The sequence below is a fragment of the Camarhynchus parvulus genome, chromosome 4A, assembly GCF_901933205.1.
Source record: "Camarhynchus parvulus chromosome 4A, STF_HiC, whole genome shotgun sequence".
In the NCBI taxonomy this organism is placed as follows: Eukaryota; Metazoa; Chordata; class Aves; order Passeriformes; family Thraupidae; genus Camarhynchus; species Camarhynchus parvulus.
Window position 1 is genome coordinate 12385740 of NC_044600.1, and position 16370 is coordinate 12402109.

Sequence of the window (16370 nt, forward strand, 5' to 3'; positions counted from 1 at the left end):
TTTTGATATTTAGTTACACCAGCAGTACGCCAAGATTGATGAAATCCCCCTCCTTAAGAACCAGTCACTTTGCAGGGAAGAAGGGCAAAGAAGACCTGGCTCTGGAGTGCATTTCACACTTCAGCTCTCAAGCAGATCCCAGTAGAATTTCAGTGATCAGTCTGTGCTTTACTGGGAGAGCAGTGTCTCAGTCCTTCCCAAGCTGCTGATGGAGTGACTGTGTGCACAGCTAAGCAGCTTGGAGGAGTCTGCTCACAAACTGCTGGTTCAGCCTAACAAAGCCTTGGTTTGGTGATGAGGTTTGGTGTTTCCAGCTATTCTTCCAAACAAAAAGAGTTTATTCCTCAGAGCCAGGCTGCTCTCAGACCCAGTCCCCGAGCCCTTCCCTGCTCCCAGGACCCTGTTCACAGCACACCTCTCTGATCTGGAGTGGTAGCAGATTCACACCTCTCACTGAGTCTCAGGGGGAGGAGGAGGTCGCTGCACAGAAACCAGGGCTGTGCCTCACTTTTGCCAGCTGCATTTTTGCATCTACCAGCTGGATTGGTATCAGAGATCACCATGGGTGGGGAATGGCCCTCATCCAAAGCAGGGAATGGCTTCTGGCAAATGCTAGTAACAGGTATTTCAAGTCTGCCTCTTTGCTATTCAGGAGCTGTACTGTTTGACCTGCTGTCCATGAAGGACACATTTTAACTTCACTTCTCACCCCACCTGATCTTTTCTAGCCTCAGAAGCATAACACAGAGATGAATTTGTTGAAGGGCACTAAGATAAAAAGAAGATACTCCCTCTGAAAGGATAACATGAAACATGTAAGGAGAATATCTCTGGAGATTATAATATAAGCTAAAAGAGACTATCACCTATACAAGTAAAACAATTACTTTAAAATAGCACAAAGTTCTCCACCAGGCTAAAACAGGCGGAATTATGGTCCACTTTTAGTTGAAGAAATAGACAAATTTCCTATGATAACACCAGAAGTTCTTATTGCCTTGTCCGTGTATGCACTGTGCACACCTCAGAAATTTAGTGACGTTGCATTTGAAACACAAATGGAAAAGCAAATTAAGAAAATAAATGACTTGGTATTTTCACATAAGCCATGTAAGACAGAGAGGTTCTCACCTGTCTGCTTTGAGACGGCAGTGTGGCAGCCTGCATCTGCCTCTGCATCCGATGGGGCTGCATCAGCTGTCGGAACTGCTGCTGGAGGAACTGGCTGCTGTTGTTCTGCTGGGGCTGCTGCGTGGCTGGGGACTGCTGCTGCTGCTGCTGCTGCTGCTGCTGCTGCTGCTGGAGATAGTGAATGAGGGACTGCTGTCCTTGTCCTGCTGTCAGAGGGGACATTTTCTGAGTAGCTGACTCTGAGGCAAAGTGAGACAGTGGTTTGGTGTTGTTGAAAGAAAACTGGTCTTGGCTAACAGGGCTCTCATTCACCAGACCTGGCTGTAAGCTACTGGATGGCTGTTGCATAATTATGTTCATATTTTTGGTCTGGTTTGTAGTCATTGATTTAAAAAGCGAGTTCTGCATATTTGTGGGATTGCTGGTGGGAGTGATGTTGGAGATTAATGTACCTTGAGGACTGAAGGGCTGCTGATGCAGAGCAGGGCTCGACAGCTTTTCTGGCCTGTACGGTGGAGAAGGTCCAGTATTTGTGGAGGCCATGCTGGCAACCAGGTTGTTCTGTGGGCTTTTAATGCTGCTGGCTGGCAAGCTGGCTGCTGTCAGAGCAGGCAGCATGGAGCTCTGAGGGCTGAAGGGCTGCTGACTCAGAGCTGGACTGGAGAGCTTCTCAGAGCCATAGGGGGGAGAGGGGCCATTGGATGGGGTGCTGCTGGAAGTCATGCTTGAAAGCAGAGTGTTTTGAGGACTCTGAATGTTGTTTCCTGGTAAATTATTAGCAGGCATGCCAGACACCATAACATTTTGAGGACTGAAAGGTTGATGGTGTGGGGATGATCCTGCCCTGTAAGGCGGAGAGAGACCAGGAGGAGACATAGTTGGCCAGCTGGGAGCCTGTACTTGTTGCTTGGCACCAGACACCTGCTTGCTGGCTGCCAGCTGCTTTAGCTGCTGAGCATGCCAGTTGGAGCCAGGCATGTTGGGCAAGGGCACTGGGAGCATCGGTGGTGGCTGGTTTTTGTTCTGAGCTGCTGTAGAGATGGGTGATGCAGCAGGTTTGTTTGAGGGAGGAACCTGGAAGTTAGCTCCAGCAGATGATGGTCTCATCTGAGGGGATCCTCCACTGGTTGGATTGCAGCCTGGAGAAAAATCTTTGTTAGCAACATGGTTCTCCAAGTGGGAAGTCTGCGGGGAGGACTTTGGAGTGGTACTTATGTTTGGTTGGGAATGACTCAGACCAAGTGGATCTTCAGCCTTGCTGCACAAAATCTTCTCCAGATCCAGGTCATTGGGAGAAGGATCAGGCATTTTGGTCAGCTCTTCCAATAGATCTTGCAGCTCCTGGTCCACAGACTGTAAGCTGTTTCCTTTCTCATCGTAATGGACAATGTTGTTGGTTTGCCCTCCTATTGATCCCTTCTGATTTATTTCTGTGTTGGCTGGCACTGAGAACGGGGAGCCAATGCCACCCCCATTCATGTGATTGTTTTCCAGGAGCACTGGGTGCCCTGTGACTCCCAGGGAAGAAGCGCTGTGACCGGTGGGGAATGGAGAACTTTGCATTTCTGGACACGCCATGCTGGGATTGGTGCCTTGGCCCATGGCAAGGTTTACATCATCAAGACAAAGTCTTTTACTGTCATTTGGGAAAGTGACATCAGGCACACCACTGGAGGCAGGAGAGCTATCATCTTCCAGTTTTCTTTTAATGGATCCCTGTAACTGTGAAAATATAAAAGGAAGAAGAAAGGATCCATTATTGACCATATTCTGACATGTGCTGAAGCACCACACTACAACACTGGGTTGGAGATAAAGAAAATTAAATAATGCAATTTAAAAGCCAATCATGTGAGACAAATTCAATCAGGATTTAAATGTGTGCAACTTCACCAAAATCAAAAGAGTTCTAGTCAGACAAAGCCTAAATCTCATGAGTTGGCTTTAAAACAGATGTTAAAGCTACAGAATACTGTCTGTCATGTGAGCTGTAATAGAAGTTTTTAAAATAGTTTCTGGTTGCATTTCAATTAAGACATTATACTCCCTGCATAACAAACATGCCAACATTTTTATGGTAACATTTTTTAGGTCTAAATGGCAAATCTGAATGAAACCCTGGACTGAATTTAGTGACCTTCTGCCAGTGACTCGAATTAAATTCAGACCTGAGACAATTAAACTGTTTTACATTCTTTATAGGCCAAACATCTGAAATAACTAGCATACTTTCTAAACAAACCAAAACAAACCAAATTCTCAGCTATCTATCTAAACAGACTTTCAAACTTCCTATCACAGATGTTTTAAATTCCAGAAAGAGTAAGTAACAGCTAAACTTCTTAATTTTTGTTTATTCTTCTATGTCTAAGGCATTGTGAGCTTCATTCTTTTGAAGGATTGCCACTCATTCATAAAAATGGATGTTTTCAAAATACAATTATATAAATATCTTGACCTACAAGAAATGATGGGAGTTGTAAATTCACAAATCTAAGGGAAAAGAAACCTGCTTTCTACATATAAAGAAAGTGAAACTAGAAACAATGCTTCTCATACCATTTCAGCATATGGCAATCTCTTCCACATAAAATCATCTATGGCTTTCAATTTTAACAAGCATGACCTGTATGTCACAGGATTAATCAGACCTTAACATTGCTGCTTCAAGTTAAGGAAAATAAGCATTATGACCTTGTTTATCAATAGAGGGAAGCAGTATATGGAAAAGTATCTGATCAGCAATGGAAAGTGAAAGAACACTGGTTCCTCTTAGCCAGCTCCCTGTAAAGCATCTCCCAGCTCTGGGCTGCAAGTCCAAATAATTCCCATCATGTAGTGCTGTAAAAAAATCCCATCTAATAAAAGCTCATATCAACAGAAAACTTGCCCTGCCAAACCCAGCATAACCAGATCCAGTGCAGGGCTATGCTGCACATGGCCAACTTCTAAATGCTACACTAATTTTTAAACACATTGCAGTTATGCCTCAGTCACCACACAAGTGCAGCACTTTGGTGCTCTCAGAGAACAGTGTCACAGCACTGTCACCACAGGGGGGGCACACCAAGTGCAGCTCCTCTGCACTGTGCAGGCAGCTCATGCCCACCCCTACATTCAGCCCATCTTCAGGCAGCCCCACAAATGTGTATGGCTCTGACCTGGAACATGGCAGGTGGCTCACTCAGCTGGTCTCACACCTCTCATCACTTATTTCTAAATTGGTGGCTAGAGGGACAATGGCAGATTTGTGCCCACAGTTGCTGAGGGTGTAGATGCAGTTTGGGATTAGTATCAGACATTGCCAGTATCAGACATTGCTGGTATCCAGTTTACAGAGACATTTGGAAGAGAGTGATGGCATACAAGCTGGTTGTCCATGATCATCATGGCAGGTCTGCAGACTACAGTGAGCTGCTGAACAGCTTTTAGGAGGTGTTCATCTCCCCTCCATCACCAGACACAGCAGCTTTGGCACTGTGGCAAAGAGACCTTTGGGTGCTTTCCCTTTACTCCCCAGGAGTTGTCCCTCACAGAGTTATTAGTGCTTGTCTCTGGTGCTCTCCAGTCACATTGCTTCAACATGGGCTGTGCTCAAAAACCACAGGTGGGAGAAGTGAGGAGAGTTCCTTTCAGTGCCTGGTTACCTGAGAGCCTCTCTGGGCAGCAGTGTCTGTGCTGGGCCAGGATTGCTGCTCTGTGAGAGACGGTCCCAGTGTCACACACAGACACTGCTGCACCAGCAGACATTTGCTGATGAGGCCAAAATTTGCTTAGCTTTAGGAGATGGAACCAGGCCTAAATCTTCCCCCAAATGTTAGTCTAATGATGGATGAAATAGTTTTCCTTCATTTTGTCTGCTAAAATTAAGCCAGAGCTGCATGTTTCAACAGATGTTGCCCTGTGTAGGCTGAAACATGTTGGTAGAGACTAACTACATATATTTAAAACTCAGACATGTATAGAGGGTATTTACAGGGGCTTCACACATCCAAAACAAACAGAGTGTGCTCCCAAGTTGCACCCTGGGAACCTTCAGGCAGGAAGTGGTGGGGGATCTCCCACCCTTGGCCAGCTGACATGCTGGCATGCATGTCCTTGCCAGCTCTTCCTTTGCCATAGGACATTCCTATGCTCTGAGTTACCAGGGAAAAATGTGGGCTTTCTAAACACTCTGAAAAACAGTTCTTTAACTGCTGCACTGGGGAATAAGTGTGATGGGAAAACAAAACTTCATTTCCCTATGACTGTTACTAGATATAAACAGATAAAATAAGGCCATAGCTTTCTGATGGCACAGGTATTCCAAAACTGGGACAGGACTTTTAAATAGGATGCTGTTGCTCAGCCCTCCTGAGAAGATTTGCTGTAAGAGAGGCAGTGAAATTAGCTGGGTGTCATGTTCTCTTGAAAAGCAAGATTCCTGTTTCCCAGGTGAGTATTGCACAAGTACCATAAAATCCAGAAGACCAATTTCTCCCAGTGCAGGCAGGTATAACTCCACAGAATTTAGTGACATTGCTTTTGCTTAAGATAGATTTGACACAGCCCCAAACTTGAGAGAGAAAGATACGCTCCTTAAAGCAGCTAAACAAATCACAGAATAATTTTGGTTAAAAGGGACACTTGGGTGCCATCGTCCTTCTGCTTCAAGCACATCACCAATGTAAAAAATAGACCATAGTCACCAGGCACTAAAGTATGAAGTTTCCATTATGAACAGAAATCCCTCCTTGCTCTGGCTGAGGCTGTTTTCAGCGTTCCCCACTGACACCTCAGGGGTTGTTTCTCCCACACAGCAGGCTCTGGGCTGGTACAGGCTGTGGGGAGCCCCAGCTCCCAGTGGCTGCTCTCCATGCACGTGCTGCTGTGGCAGCCCTGACCACTGCAGGGGACAGGAACACAATTCAATGTTACTGGGCCCTGCCTGGCTCAGACACATCAACCACAGTGGTGCCAGGAGAGCATCAACAAGGCACTACAACTTTTAGGATCAGGAGGTCCTGACTTCACTAATTCAAGGAGCTGTTTGCTGCAGAACATTCCTTCATCTGGTTCCAGATTCCCCAAGAAGGACCCATTTTTTTCCAACTCCTTCTCCTCTTCTTTTTTTTTTACACAATTTGACAAAATCAACAGAAAAGAGAAGAACACCAAAGCATGTTCTTCCCCTTTCTCTGCTGATTAGTATATTGGGCAGCTCTGTTTCACATCAAATACCTGAGAAGTGAATGGAAATATTTTAGAAATGCATCACACACACACACACACACACACACACACACACACACACACACACACACACACACACACTCTCCTGAGCTGGCTGGCAGCTGCCTATGGCTCAGTATGGGAAAGCTTCATTCACTTGTGCAAGCAAGGACGAAGCAGACAAGCAACAAAGGGGCTCTTGTGACATTGTCAAAATGCATTAAAATGCACTGGCATGCACAGGCTAACTTCTGTTTGGGAACACCTGGGAAACAAAGGCAGCTCTCCGATTCAGGGCATATCCAATTGTGAGTTCTCCATTATCTCAGGTTTGCTTTTAGCAGTGATCCCAGCACTCCTGTCCTCTCCCAACCAGCAGGCTGTCTTTCTGGGAAGGACCAAGTCACGCAGGAGCAACGCTGCTGGCTCGACATGGCAGCACAACCAGAATAAATAATAACTGTTTACGCTGCTCTGTCCACAGAAGCTGCACAGCTGCGGTTACAAACAGCTAATTTGTCACACGCTCCCTCCCTGCACCAAACTGATTCCCTCCATGTGGGCAGAGCACTCCACAGGCTTCTCTTGTGCAAGGAGGGAAAGGCAGCCTCAGCAGGAGAAGCCAGTCCTTGGCTGTGCCCTCCTCGAGCTGGGCTTGCTGTGAGGGTGACCTTGGGCATCAAGAGGTGGTGCTGGCCTTGAGGAACTCACTGTTACTCAATGAAGGGACAAAGGAAGGCAGGAAGTGGTCAAAACTGAAGCAGAGTGACCAAATTGTTAATAAATACATACTGTGATGGTTCCATTGGATTTTAGTAACAACCACACATGGGCATCTCTGGACTGGCTCCCTGCTTTGCCAGCACTCAGAGCCTTTCTTCTTTTGTGACATGTCAGCTATCTCAGCTGCTGCTCCAGCTCTCCCCTGAGCCAGGCTGCCCCTTGGCCCTCCTGACAGCCCCTGTTCATTCTCCTCCTGGAGCTCATGCCTTCCTTCACCGGCAAGTGAGAACCTGGGAAGGAGCACCTGCATCCTACACTGGAGAGCCTTGTTCCTCCAGCCTCACAACTGACCCCTCCACCAGAAACAAGCCACCTCTAACCAGAGATCCCTATTTAGGCCAACATACTGCAGAAATGAGAGAGGAAAAACATTAGGCGAGGTATTTCAGTGCCTTTTCCTGTGCCTACAGCCTGTCAGAGAGTCAAGCCTTGATTTACAACAACCGCAGGGTGCTGATTATTGATCTGCACCATCCCACCCCACGCCCTGCCATGGACAGATCCAACCTACAGCAGTGATTCCCACACCTACACAGCCTCTTGGGGTGAGCACTGGGACCAGAGGGCTGCTGCCATCCACACCCTCCCTCAGCAGCTGCCCTGTGTCCAGAGCATGGCCAGAGACTCTCCTGATTTAATTAACTGATGTTCATGGATCCCTGACTGGGATATCCAGAATGGGAGTCAGATAACCTTCTTTCACTAAGAGTCTCAAGACCCTTGTAACCTTGGGAAATTCCACGTGTTGGTTTTTCTGTTTGTTTCATTGAGGAAAAGAAATTATTGTACAAGGAGATGGGGCAGGTGGGGAAGACATCAGTGTCCCCACAGATCCTGAGATTTGCTAATATGGTGGCAGCTTTGCACAAAGCCTTTCAGAGCAAAACACCTCGGGAATCCAGGTCACTGACAGGCTGCTAAGATCTGGCATATCTGAATTATTTTGACAGATAGAGCATGTTTAATTTTTGGTGGAAGGACTGAGCAAGGCAGAAACCTGAGATAAACAGAAGTATTTTCCCCCCCAGTATCTTCTCAAGGCATATTGCAAACTGTTCCCTCTGCAAAGTATAAAACCTGAGTCTAAGGTTTGCTTAACTGAACTGACCAGAGAATCTATCAGTCTCTGTCTCTTTCAAGCACTAGACACTGCCAAAACTGGAAGTATGTATTTGCCAGAGGCAAACTGTTTGCAGCATTCAGCGATCAAGACTTCAGCCTCTGTGGCTTCAACAAGCTTCAGCGAGACCTATCTGCCCATCAGCCCAAAATGTTTCTATCTGTTCTGACAAAAACAGTCATGCAATGAGAAAATGGAACTGGCAATTTTCCATATAAAACAAGAAAACTTCACATTTTTTTTTCTCCTGTGCCTTAAATTCACAGTTTGGAAAGTTTTTGCTCTCTATTGCTCATTTATCCACACTCTAGACAGATTTTACTGTCCTGCTAATGTTTAGGGACAGTTGGTGAAAAAGAAGTGAGAATGTGCCTGTGTGTTTAAAGGCTGGAAAGTGGATCTGATATAAAATATTACCTTTTAAATAGCAGCAGTTACTTGCAGACCCTCTGTGCTGGGTAGTAGGCTGGCTTGTACATGAACAGCAAATCCCAGATGCTCCTGGGCAACAATCCCACTCCAGTACAGCAGGACCTGGCACTGCAGTAAGTGCATTTAGCACATCTGTAGGTTTCTGTTTGTGCATGCTGGCTGCAGTTTGGTAAAAGACACTCACATTATATACCTGAATCCAAGAAAAATTGCCTCCTGCTGACCAGTGAGCAGCCAAAGCAGGACCTGACTACAAGAAACATAAACTACATTTTATCAAAGTCGTATCTCAGGCTACAAGGGGAACTCAAGGAGGCTCAAGCAATTAAAGCTCTCTTTCACTCACTTTCTCCAGACTAATATTAAAAATAAGCTAAAATCACATTCTTCCTACTACATTGGGCTGTTTGGCCCTTCTGATTTCAAGCAATTTGAGCATGGATGGACATTGTCATTTTACAGTGTCAGGAAAGAGATCACAACGCAGTTCCAAGCTACCAGAGGAATGCACCAATGTGCTCAAAAATTGCAATTCCCCAATTTTTCAGGTAAGGAGTACCAGAGTAAAGGCCACTTTGGTCTGTTGGGTACTTGTAGACTGCAAAGGTGGCAGATTTGTTTGTAATGAGGTGTGGTGGTAGAGAAAGGATTATGAATAGGGAAAATTCACAGGGTGGATTTCCTTCTATTCATCATGCTCATAGAAATAGGCAACTGGAAGGGAGGATGTAGGAAGAGGAATGGGGAATGTAAGCAGTCACTTTAACCATGAAAGCACATTGGTTATTAGCCATCTTGTATGCATGGTGTGGATTGTTTTTACCTGACACTACAGCTTAAAGATGGGAGTCTCCCAACTCCCATCTTTAAAACAAATATCATAACAACAGGTACTGGAAGTTGCTACTTGGGTGTGCAGATGTAAATCACCTCCCAAACACTGCTGCTGCATGTGGAGAGTTTGATGCCCCCTCAGTACACAGCATCAGCTGACTGGATGGGAGTGCGCACTGATCTCTGCCCCGTTACTTGCACCACTCATCGAGATCTTCCCCAGTTATTCCCTCTGTAAATCAGGGACCTCATGCTGTGTTAAAAGAGAAAGAAAAGAACAAGGTGTGTGCTTTCCCTTTAATAAATGTCACACTCCTGTTGTGAGTGCAAAGCTGCAGGAACCAGGGGCTGTGCTCACACACCCCCTGAGTGTGCATTGTCAGAGACCACAAAACACAGAACTGTGCCCTTTAGCTGGTAAGCACAGAAATCCCAAACACCAAACATGACTACACAAAACCAGAATAATGTGATTTTACAATAAGCTTAAGCCACAGAAACTAACAGGGATTTCAATGTGGACTACCATGAGCCTAAGGTATTAGCTTTATTTTTTTCTAAATTTTAACAAAGAATTAAGGGGAAAAAGATACTACAAATATGATTTTCTCATTCAACAATTTGTGTGAATGCAATTATACTTAGAATTATAGAAATACGTGTGATCTATGTCTGGCTTTCAAAGGGAACAACTTACACCCTACAGAGCAGCAAGTATGTGAACAAGATTTTTCTAATTACCCCTGTGCAAAATCACAGGAAACATCACTAGTGTCTGAATAAAGGTATCAATGTAGGATGAGAGAAGAAAAAAGGAAAAAGAAGAAAAAAGACATAGCCTAGGATATACCTATTTTGCCATCCTACACAAGCAAGATGCATGCAAGAGGCCAAGCACCATTCACTATACAGAAATGAAAAAAAGAAAAAAACCCAGCAGCTTTTATACTTTTCAGGTCAGACAGAATTACCAGACTCATTTGGTAGGCACCAACAGAGATCTGCCCTATCAAAACAAATGTTCAGAGCCTTCCCATCTTGTCTTTCCTCAGCAATTCATCTGCTTTCGGTATTAATGTCACTGCTAAAATGGAAATTTTTCCAGGAGAAAAATTGCCGTTGACAAATGGATCTGGAAGAACAGGACTAGTGCCTGCTCCTGTGTTGTGCTGCTAGCAGGAGATCTCTGTGCAGATGCCTTGTAATTAGTCATCTGAAGACTTACAGCAATCACGTCACACATATTGTTTGGCTGTAAGTTCCACGTTCCATTTAATGACAAGTGTTATTAACTAGACATCTGAAGACAGAACAAGTTCTTTGCCTCTTGGTTTTAAGCTGTAGTACAAGAGCAATTTTTCATATCTGGCTGTAAATCAAGATCAATCTTAGACTCAGTGCCTTTCCATCAGTATTACCTCATCTTAGCTCAGTTTTAATACCAGCAGTATTGTTTTATATCTTTTTTATAGTCCATTAATTTCAAAGTCCTATGGAACACTTTGCAGTAATTTTGTAGACTACATTAATTTCTCACAGCAATGTCTAGGCTGGAGAACTGCAGATCTTCTCCACTGAGCAAAAAGTGATGTTTTTGCTACTTGGGTCTCCCAGGATTTGTAAGATACTTTTCTCTCTTCGTTTTCAGCCCCTAACGCTGGCACAGTTATGCAATGACCACAAGTAGAAGAAACAGGATGTACGTGTTACTACATTATGAGGTAGGTTTTCCACTTACTAGATAAGCAGATAAAACCCAGTCTGACACTTCTTTTCTGCTACATATTGTATTATATTTTTAATATCTCAGAAGACTTAGTCCTGTGGTTTTACCAAACTACAGGTGCCATTCTGTCAAAAGGTATGGTTGGGGAATTCAATAGCCTGGAGGCAGAGCCTCCAATTAGGTCAAACCTAGGGACAAAATGCTTTCAAATTCACAGAACAGTAAGAAACAATGTGATTTCAGTCTGAAAAAAGGGCATTTTTATTCCAACAGCTGAAATAATCACACTTACTCCTCCAAAGAATAACAGCTCCAGCCTCCTGTGTGTGGCTGCCCTGAATGCTGAGACCAGCACCCTCACATCTGCCAGCCCTTCTGCTGACTGCCTGCACTGGAAAATGATCTATTACTGAATCCAGAGCTCTCCTCTGGGCTTGGGCAGGACAAAACATTTAAAAGAGTAGTTTGAGGTTTCTCCTAAATGGTACCAAAAACTGGAGCACAACTCTTAAGAAGGATGGAACAAGTGGGCAAGGAAAGAAACATCCTGAACAGCTCCTCTCCTGCTCCTTTGATATCTTCTGTCTTTCAGAAAATGAAACAATAAACAGGATATTGATTACTACAGATCCAAAAAACCAAGCCTCACTTAGAGAAAAAAGATAATCCATCTGGTCCCACAGAAAGTGTGTGTAGAGAGAGGTCTGTATAACGGCCAGAAGCAGAAATCTTTTGTAAGGCATGAGGAATGAATATTTTATTTGTTTCTGACTACTTCATGTTATCCCACCACTTTCATCTTCACCAACCCAGCACCTCTGCTATTCTCAGTGTGCATCAGCTGGAATATGAAAACGATTCATTGGAAAAATGCTGTTTGTACACACCTTTCCTCCTGCAGCAGGCAGATGACCAGCTCAGCATACAGCTCGTGCTCCTGTACTACTTGCTCTTTGAACATGGCTCTTCAACTTACCCAGAGACCTTTAAAGGGATTCTGCATGTCAGTGGTGCTATAAACCCTAAACCAAACACAGATTCCAGTCCTGAAGCCCGTGTTCTGTATAAAGCTGCTGAAATCTTGGCCTCTATTTAGTAAATTGGTTGGACTTGATGATCTTAGGTCTTTCTCAACCTAAATGGTTCCATGAATATTTTGGGACGCTGACTTCATCAGGGATGACATTTCACTCTTTGCTCCTTCCTCCTAACTAAAGGAGTGAATTAAAAACACACAGGAATTGGAGAATTTCTCTCTGCCAGAATATGCAATGCCATAGTTACTGGGGTTTTAACCAGAGAACCTCTCAACTTGCTATAGATACCAATTCCCCTCTGTCCTAGAAGCAATGTTAATCACACATTCATCACTGCAAATTGACAACATAAATGCTGACTTATGCAAACAATATTAGAGAAAATGGTGTTCTTGCTGCAGAAGTGAATTACACAGCCTTTTAAGCTTTCTACACTTCTCAGTTTTATGTAAACTCTAATTTCTAAGCTTTTGTTCTGCCTTGAAAGGTCACACAGTTGAAAAGCCATGAAGCATAGCATGTGTTCCTACTGATATTAAAATACTGTTTACTAAATCATGCATATAAATGTAAAGACGAAACTGTTTGCAACCTACTGTGTTAATAAGAGATGATTTATAAGACAACACAATTCCAAGTATCAACATGTGGAATGTAAAGATCTGAGCTCAATCACACAACGTGATTTTTTGGGCTGTTTTTTGAAGCTAAGTCTCTGCACTGCAATCACACTAACTTCTGATGACACTGTATTTGACTGATTAAACTCTTAATCGTGCCAATGCTTAACTTCAGGAATACAAGTGGCCTTTTCAGATTTGAGCATATGACTGCACATTTGCAAGATCAGGACTTCATTTGCATATTCAAATTGCAAAACTGCATCTTCCCTTTGTCTGTGTAAGGCCAACTATAGCGCTCCAAATGCTAAACAACCACCGTGGAGTTGGACAGTATTTTTAGCATCTCTGTGGTGCACTCCTATCTTTAGCTGCTGTGTTCACAAACAATCCCACAGGACACTGCATAGCTAACATAGCTCAGGCTCTTCACCACATTCCAACTTTTCTCCCAAAACATGGTGAAAGCAGAGCATAAAACAGACCAGTTCAGGACCTGCTACAGTTTCCTAAGATGCATTGTCTTGAGCAGAGCAGAAATATTTTCAAGCACAAGAACAATAAAACCTCAGCACATTCTCCTCTGGAGTGGTGATGGAGCTCGCTGTGACTTCCTCGGGGGAAAATACAGCTCTGCACTCCGAGTTTGCACTGTGCAGATAAATCAAGTAGGACAGCAAAGGATTTCTGCATGTTGTTTCCTAGCAGGATGTGCCCATGGGTTCATGGCAAATTTCTGGTCAAAGCTTAACCCTGCAAGAGAAGTTAATAATTGAACTTGCCAAATCATCACAATTTCTAAATCCAACTGTGCCTTGTTTTTACAAAGGAGCATATTAAACCACTGAGCCATTTTATTAGACTCATGCTCATGTAACAAAAACATGTGTTAGCTCTTGAGTGCCAAGTACCATCCTGGAGGGTTACCAATCCCTGATACACACTTTGTAGCCAGACTGCAGTTATCTGTCACAACAGAGGAGGTAGTTTGGAATACACAGGCTGAAGCATGCTGCTCCACTTGGGAATACTTTATGTGGTCCTGGTCTCTTTGTAAAACTCTAGGGAGATGAACTGCAGCAGGGAAAATGAGCTTGAAACCTACTGCTGGCTGTAGTGGGACTATCTCACAGAAGCTTCCTGGATGGCTGAAGCTCCCTTAATTCCCTACAGGAACATTTGCAATGGGTGCAGCATCAACACGCAGCTGCAGCAGCTGGGTCAACTCTGAGTGCATAGGAAATGCTCTCAGTCATCTGCACAAGGCATTTCAAAACTACAGGGATACCACAAAGAGAGAAAAGACTCATCAGGGGAATGGGAGTATTAATCAGATGATTGACCTTTGAAGCTTTGAATATGAAATGCTTTGCACACTGAGCTGGAGCTGCACATGGAGACAATAGCCTGCAATATCTTGATTTACAGAGGAAGTACTGATGGAATTCCATATATCCTGTTAATGGTGAAAGGAAGGGAATTATATAAAGGAACTATTTTTTTCATTAAGTGTCTTAGCTAAGCCTTGCAGATGAGCCTAGACACTTGGCTGCAATTTAATTTCAACGGGACAAGATAACCTGAAAACTCTCAGAAAACCCTAGACGTTGTGAGTGCTTCACAAACAGACTCCTCATTTCCCTGTTTCACTTATCTTCTCTCCCAATATGTTTATGTGATCAAACATTCTCTTATTAGAACTCTTTAAACACTAATGGACTTTCAAAGAAACTGTGTTCATTTTCTTCCTCTGCCCCACCACAGGTGTGGCTGTATGTCTGGGAGGTGACAACTGAGGACACAGTACCAGGGCTAGGAGGGTGTCCCTTGGCCCTGCAGCAGCACCAGGGCAGCAATGCACAGGAGGCAGTGGCCAGGCAGCAACATGTACCATGCACTATGGCTGCTATACACCGTGGCTACAAGATACACATGCTCTTTTTTTGTGCCCTGCTCAGAGTTATTTTTTCCTTTTAAGCATAACAAATTAAATTCAGACTATCACGGGTTTTTTGTCCCAAGTGTTCACATTATGTAACATGAGCATCAGGTTACGGAGAAAACCAAAAAAACCCTGCAGGTACTTTGATTTTTTTCAGAGCCCCTTCTTAAAGGACAAATTTTCAAATGAGTAGAGGCTTTCCCTCCACCCAGAGAGCAAGGCTGACATCCTGGGTTATAGTTCTTATCCTAGTAAGGGCTCCTTAACTGAGAAATGTGGGTGGCAAGACTTGGCCTTTACTAAGAAACAATGATATTACAGGAAAACTCACTGTATGCTTTTGAACATCAACACTTAATTACCCTTCTATTTTCTAATACAGACACGATGTCTGGAGTTGAACAAACACATGCTTGAAAGGTCAGAACACTTAAACTGTGTGTACCTAGTTTAGGTCGACAAACCTGTTGCTGCTTTTTAGCAATGACATTTCAGTTTACCCACAAGAATTACACTACTTCCCCCAAAACTTTCAAGCTCAAGAACAGGGTCTGAAAGTGAAGGCAAAACTCTTCTTTGACATAAATTTATCACAGCTGCCACTGAATCCTGTGACTTACTGAGAATTCTGCCTCTCCTCCAAAAAGGGCTTGAGTCACCAGCAGACACAGGCACAGGGATGCCCTGTCCACTTTGGGAGAGGGGCTGGCTTGGCTGGCTGCTGCCCAGGCCAGCACACACAACCATTCACCAAACTGTGCAAACCTGAACCAACAGCTATGAATTCTCCCAAACCACACAGCTGGAGGGCAAGTAGCTCTTCGTTTTTTCCTGAAAGAATGGGAGGAACTTCCTCTTTCAGCCATCGTTACATGGGTTAGTGAGGATTTAACTGCTGCAACCATCAGGAAACGACTGTCCAGATGGCACCATGGAGTGTTTCTGGGCAGCTGCAAGGACCTAACAAACTGGGAATTAAAATCTGGATTTCCTGGAAGTGAAATCTTTCACTAAACACTGCTGTGCCCACCTTCAAGTTTCAGGGCACTCAAGGAATTGAAGGGGCACCAGTTTAACCCTAATCCAGAGAGGAGAGGTTCACTTAACTTCAACAGAGCTGCTTGAGATGACTTCATCCCTTCAGACCATATTCCTTCCGTGGGGCTCAGAGATCCTGAAGCCAAGGCCACTGAGCTAGCTCTGGGACTAATTAGCATGGGTGGGCATTGTGTTAATGCAACCCACCTGGCTGGGACATGCATGTGCTGTGTTCAGGTAATCTCAGCAATCTTAAGTGGAATTGTACTGAGAGAAGGTCCCCTTAAGGACATCCTAGGCACAGTAAGATGACCGTCCTCCACAAGAAATGACAGCCTCTCAGGTGGAAGTGGCTGAACCCCAGCTGAGAAGCACTGACTGACTGCAAACTCACTGGAGATAGAAGAGGTGAGCCACTACAAAGTGGCTGAGGGTAACCATTTTATCTCACATTGGCACAGAGGCTGTCATGTACTGCTCTGTAGAAGGAAATGAA

At 44.2% G+C, this 16370-nt stretch overlaps 1 protein-coding gene across 1 annotated transcript in view; it reads right to left on the minus strand.

The window, feature by feature from the left end:
* Positions 1–16370, minus strand: part of MAMLD1 (mastermind like domain containing 1) — an 81144-nt gene that overhangs the window by 30599 nt on the left and 34175 nt on the right. The window contains exon 2 of the mRNA XM_030967308.1: positions 1132–2853. Within this exon, the coding sequence (XP_030823168.1) occupies positions 1132–2853 (1722 nt within the window). The remainder of the gene's footprint in view (positions 1–1131; positions 2854–16370) is intronic.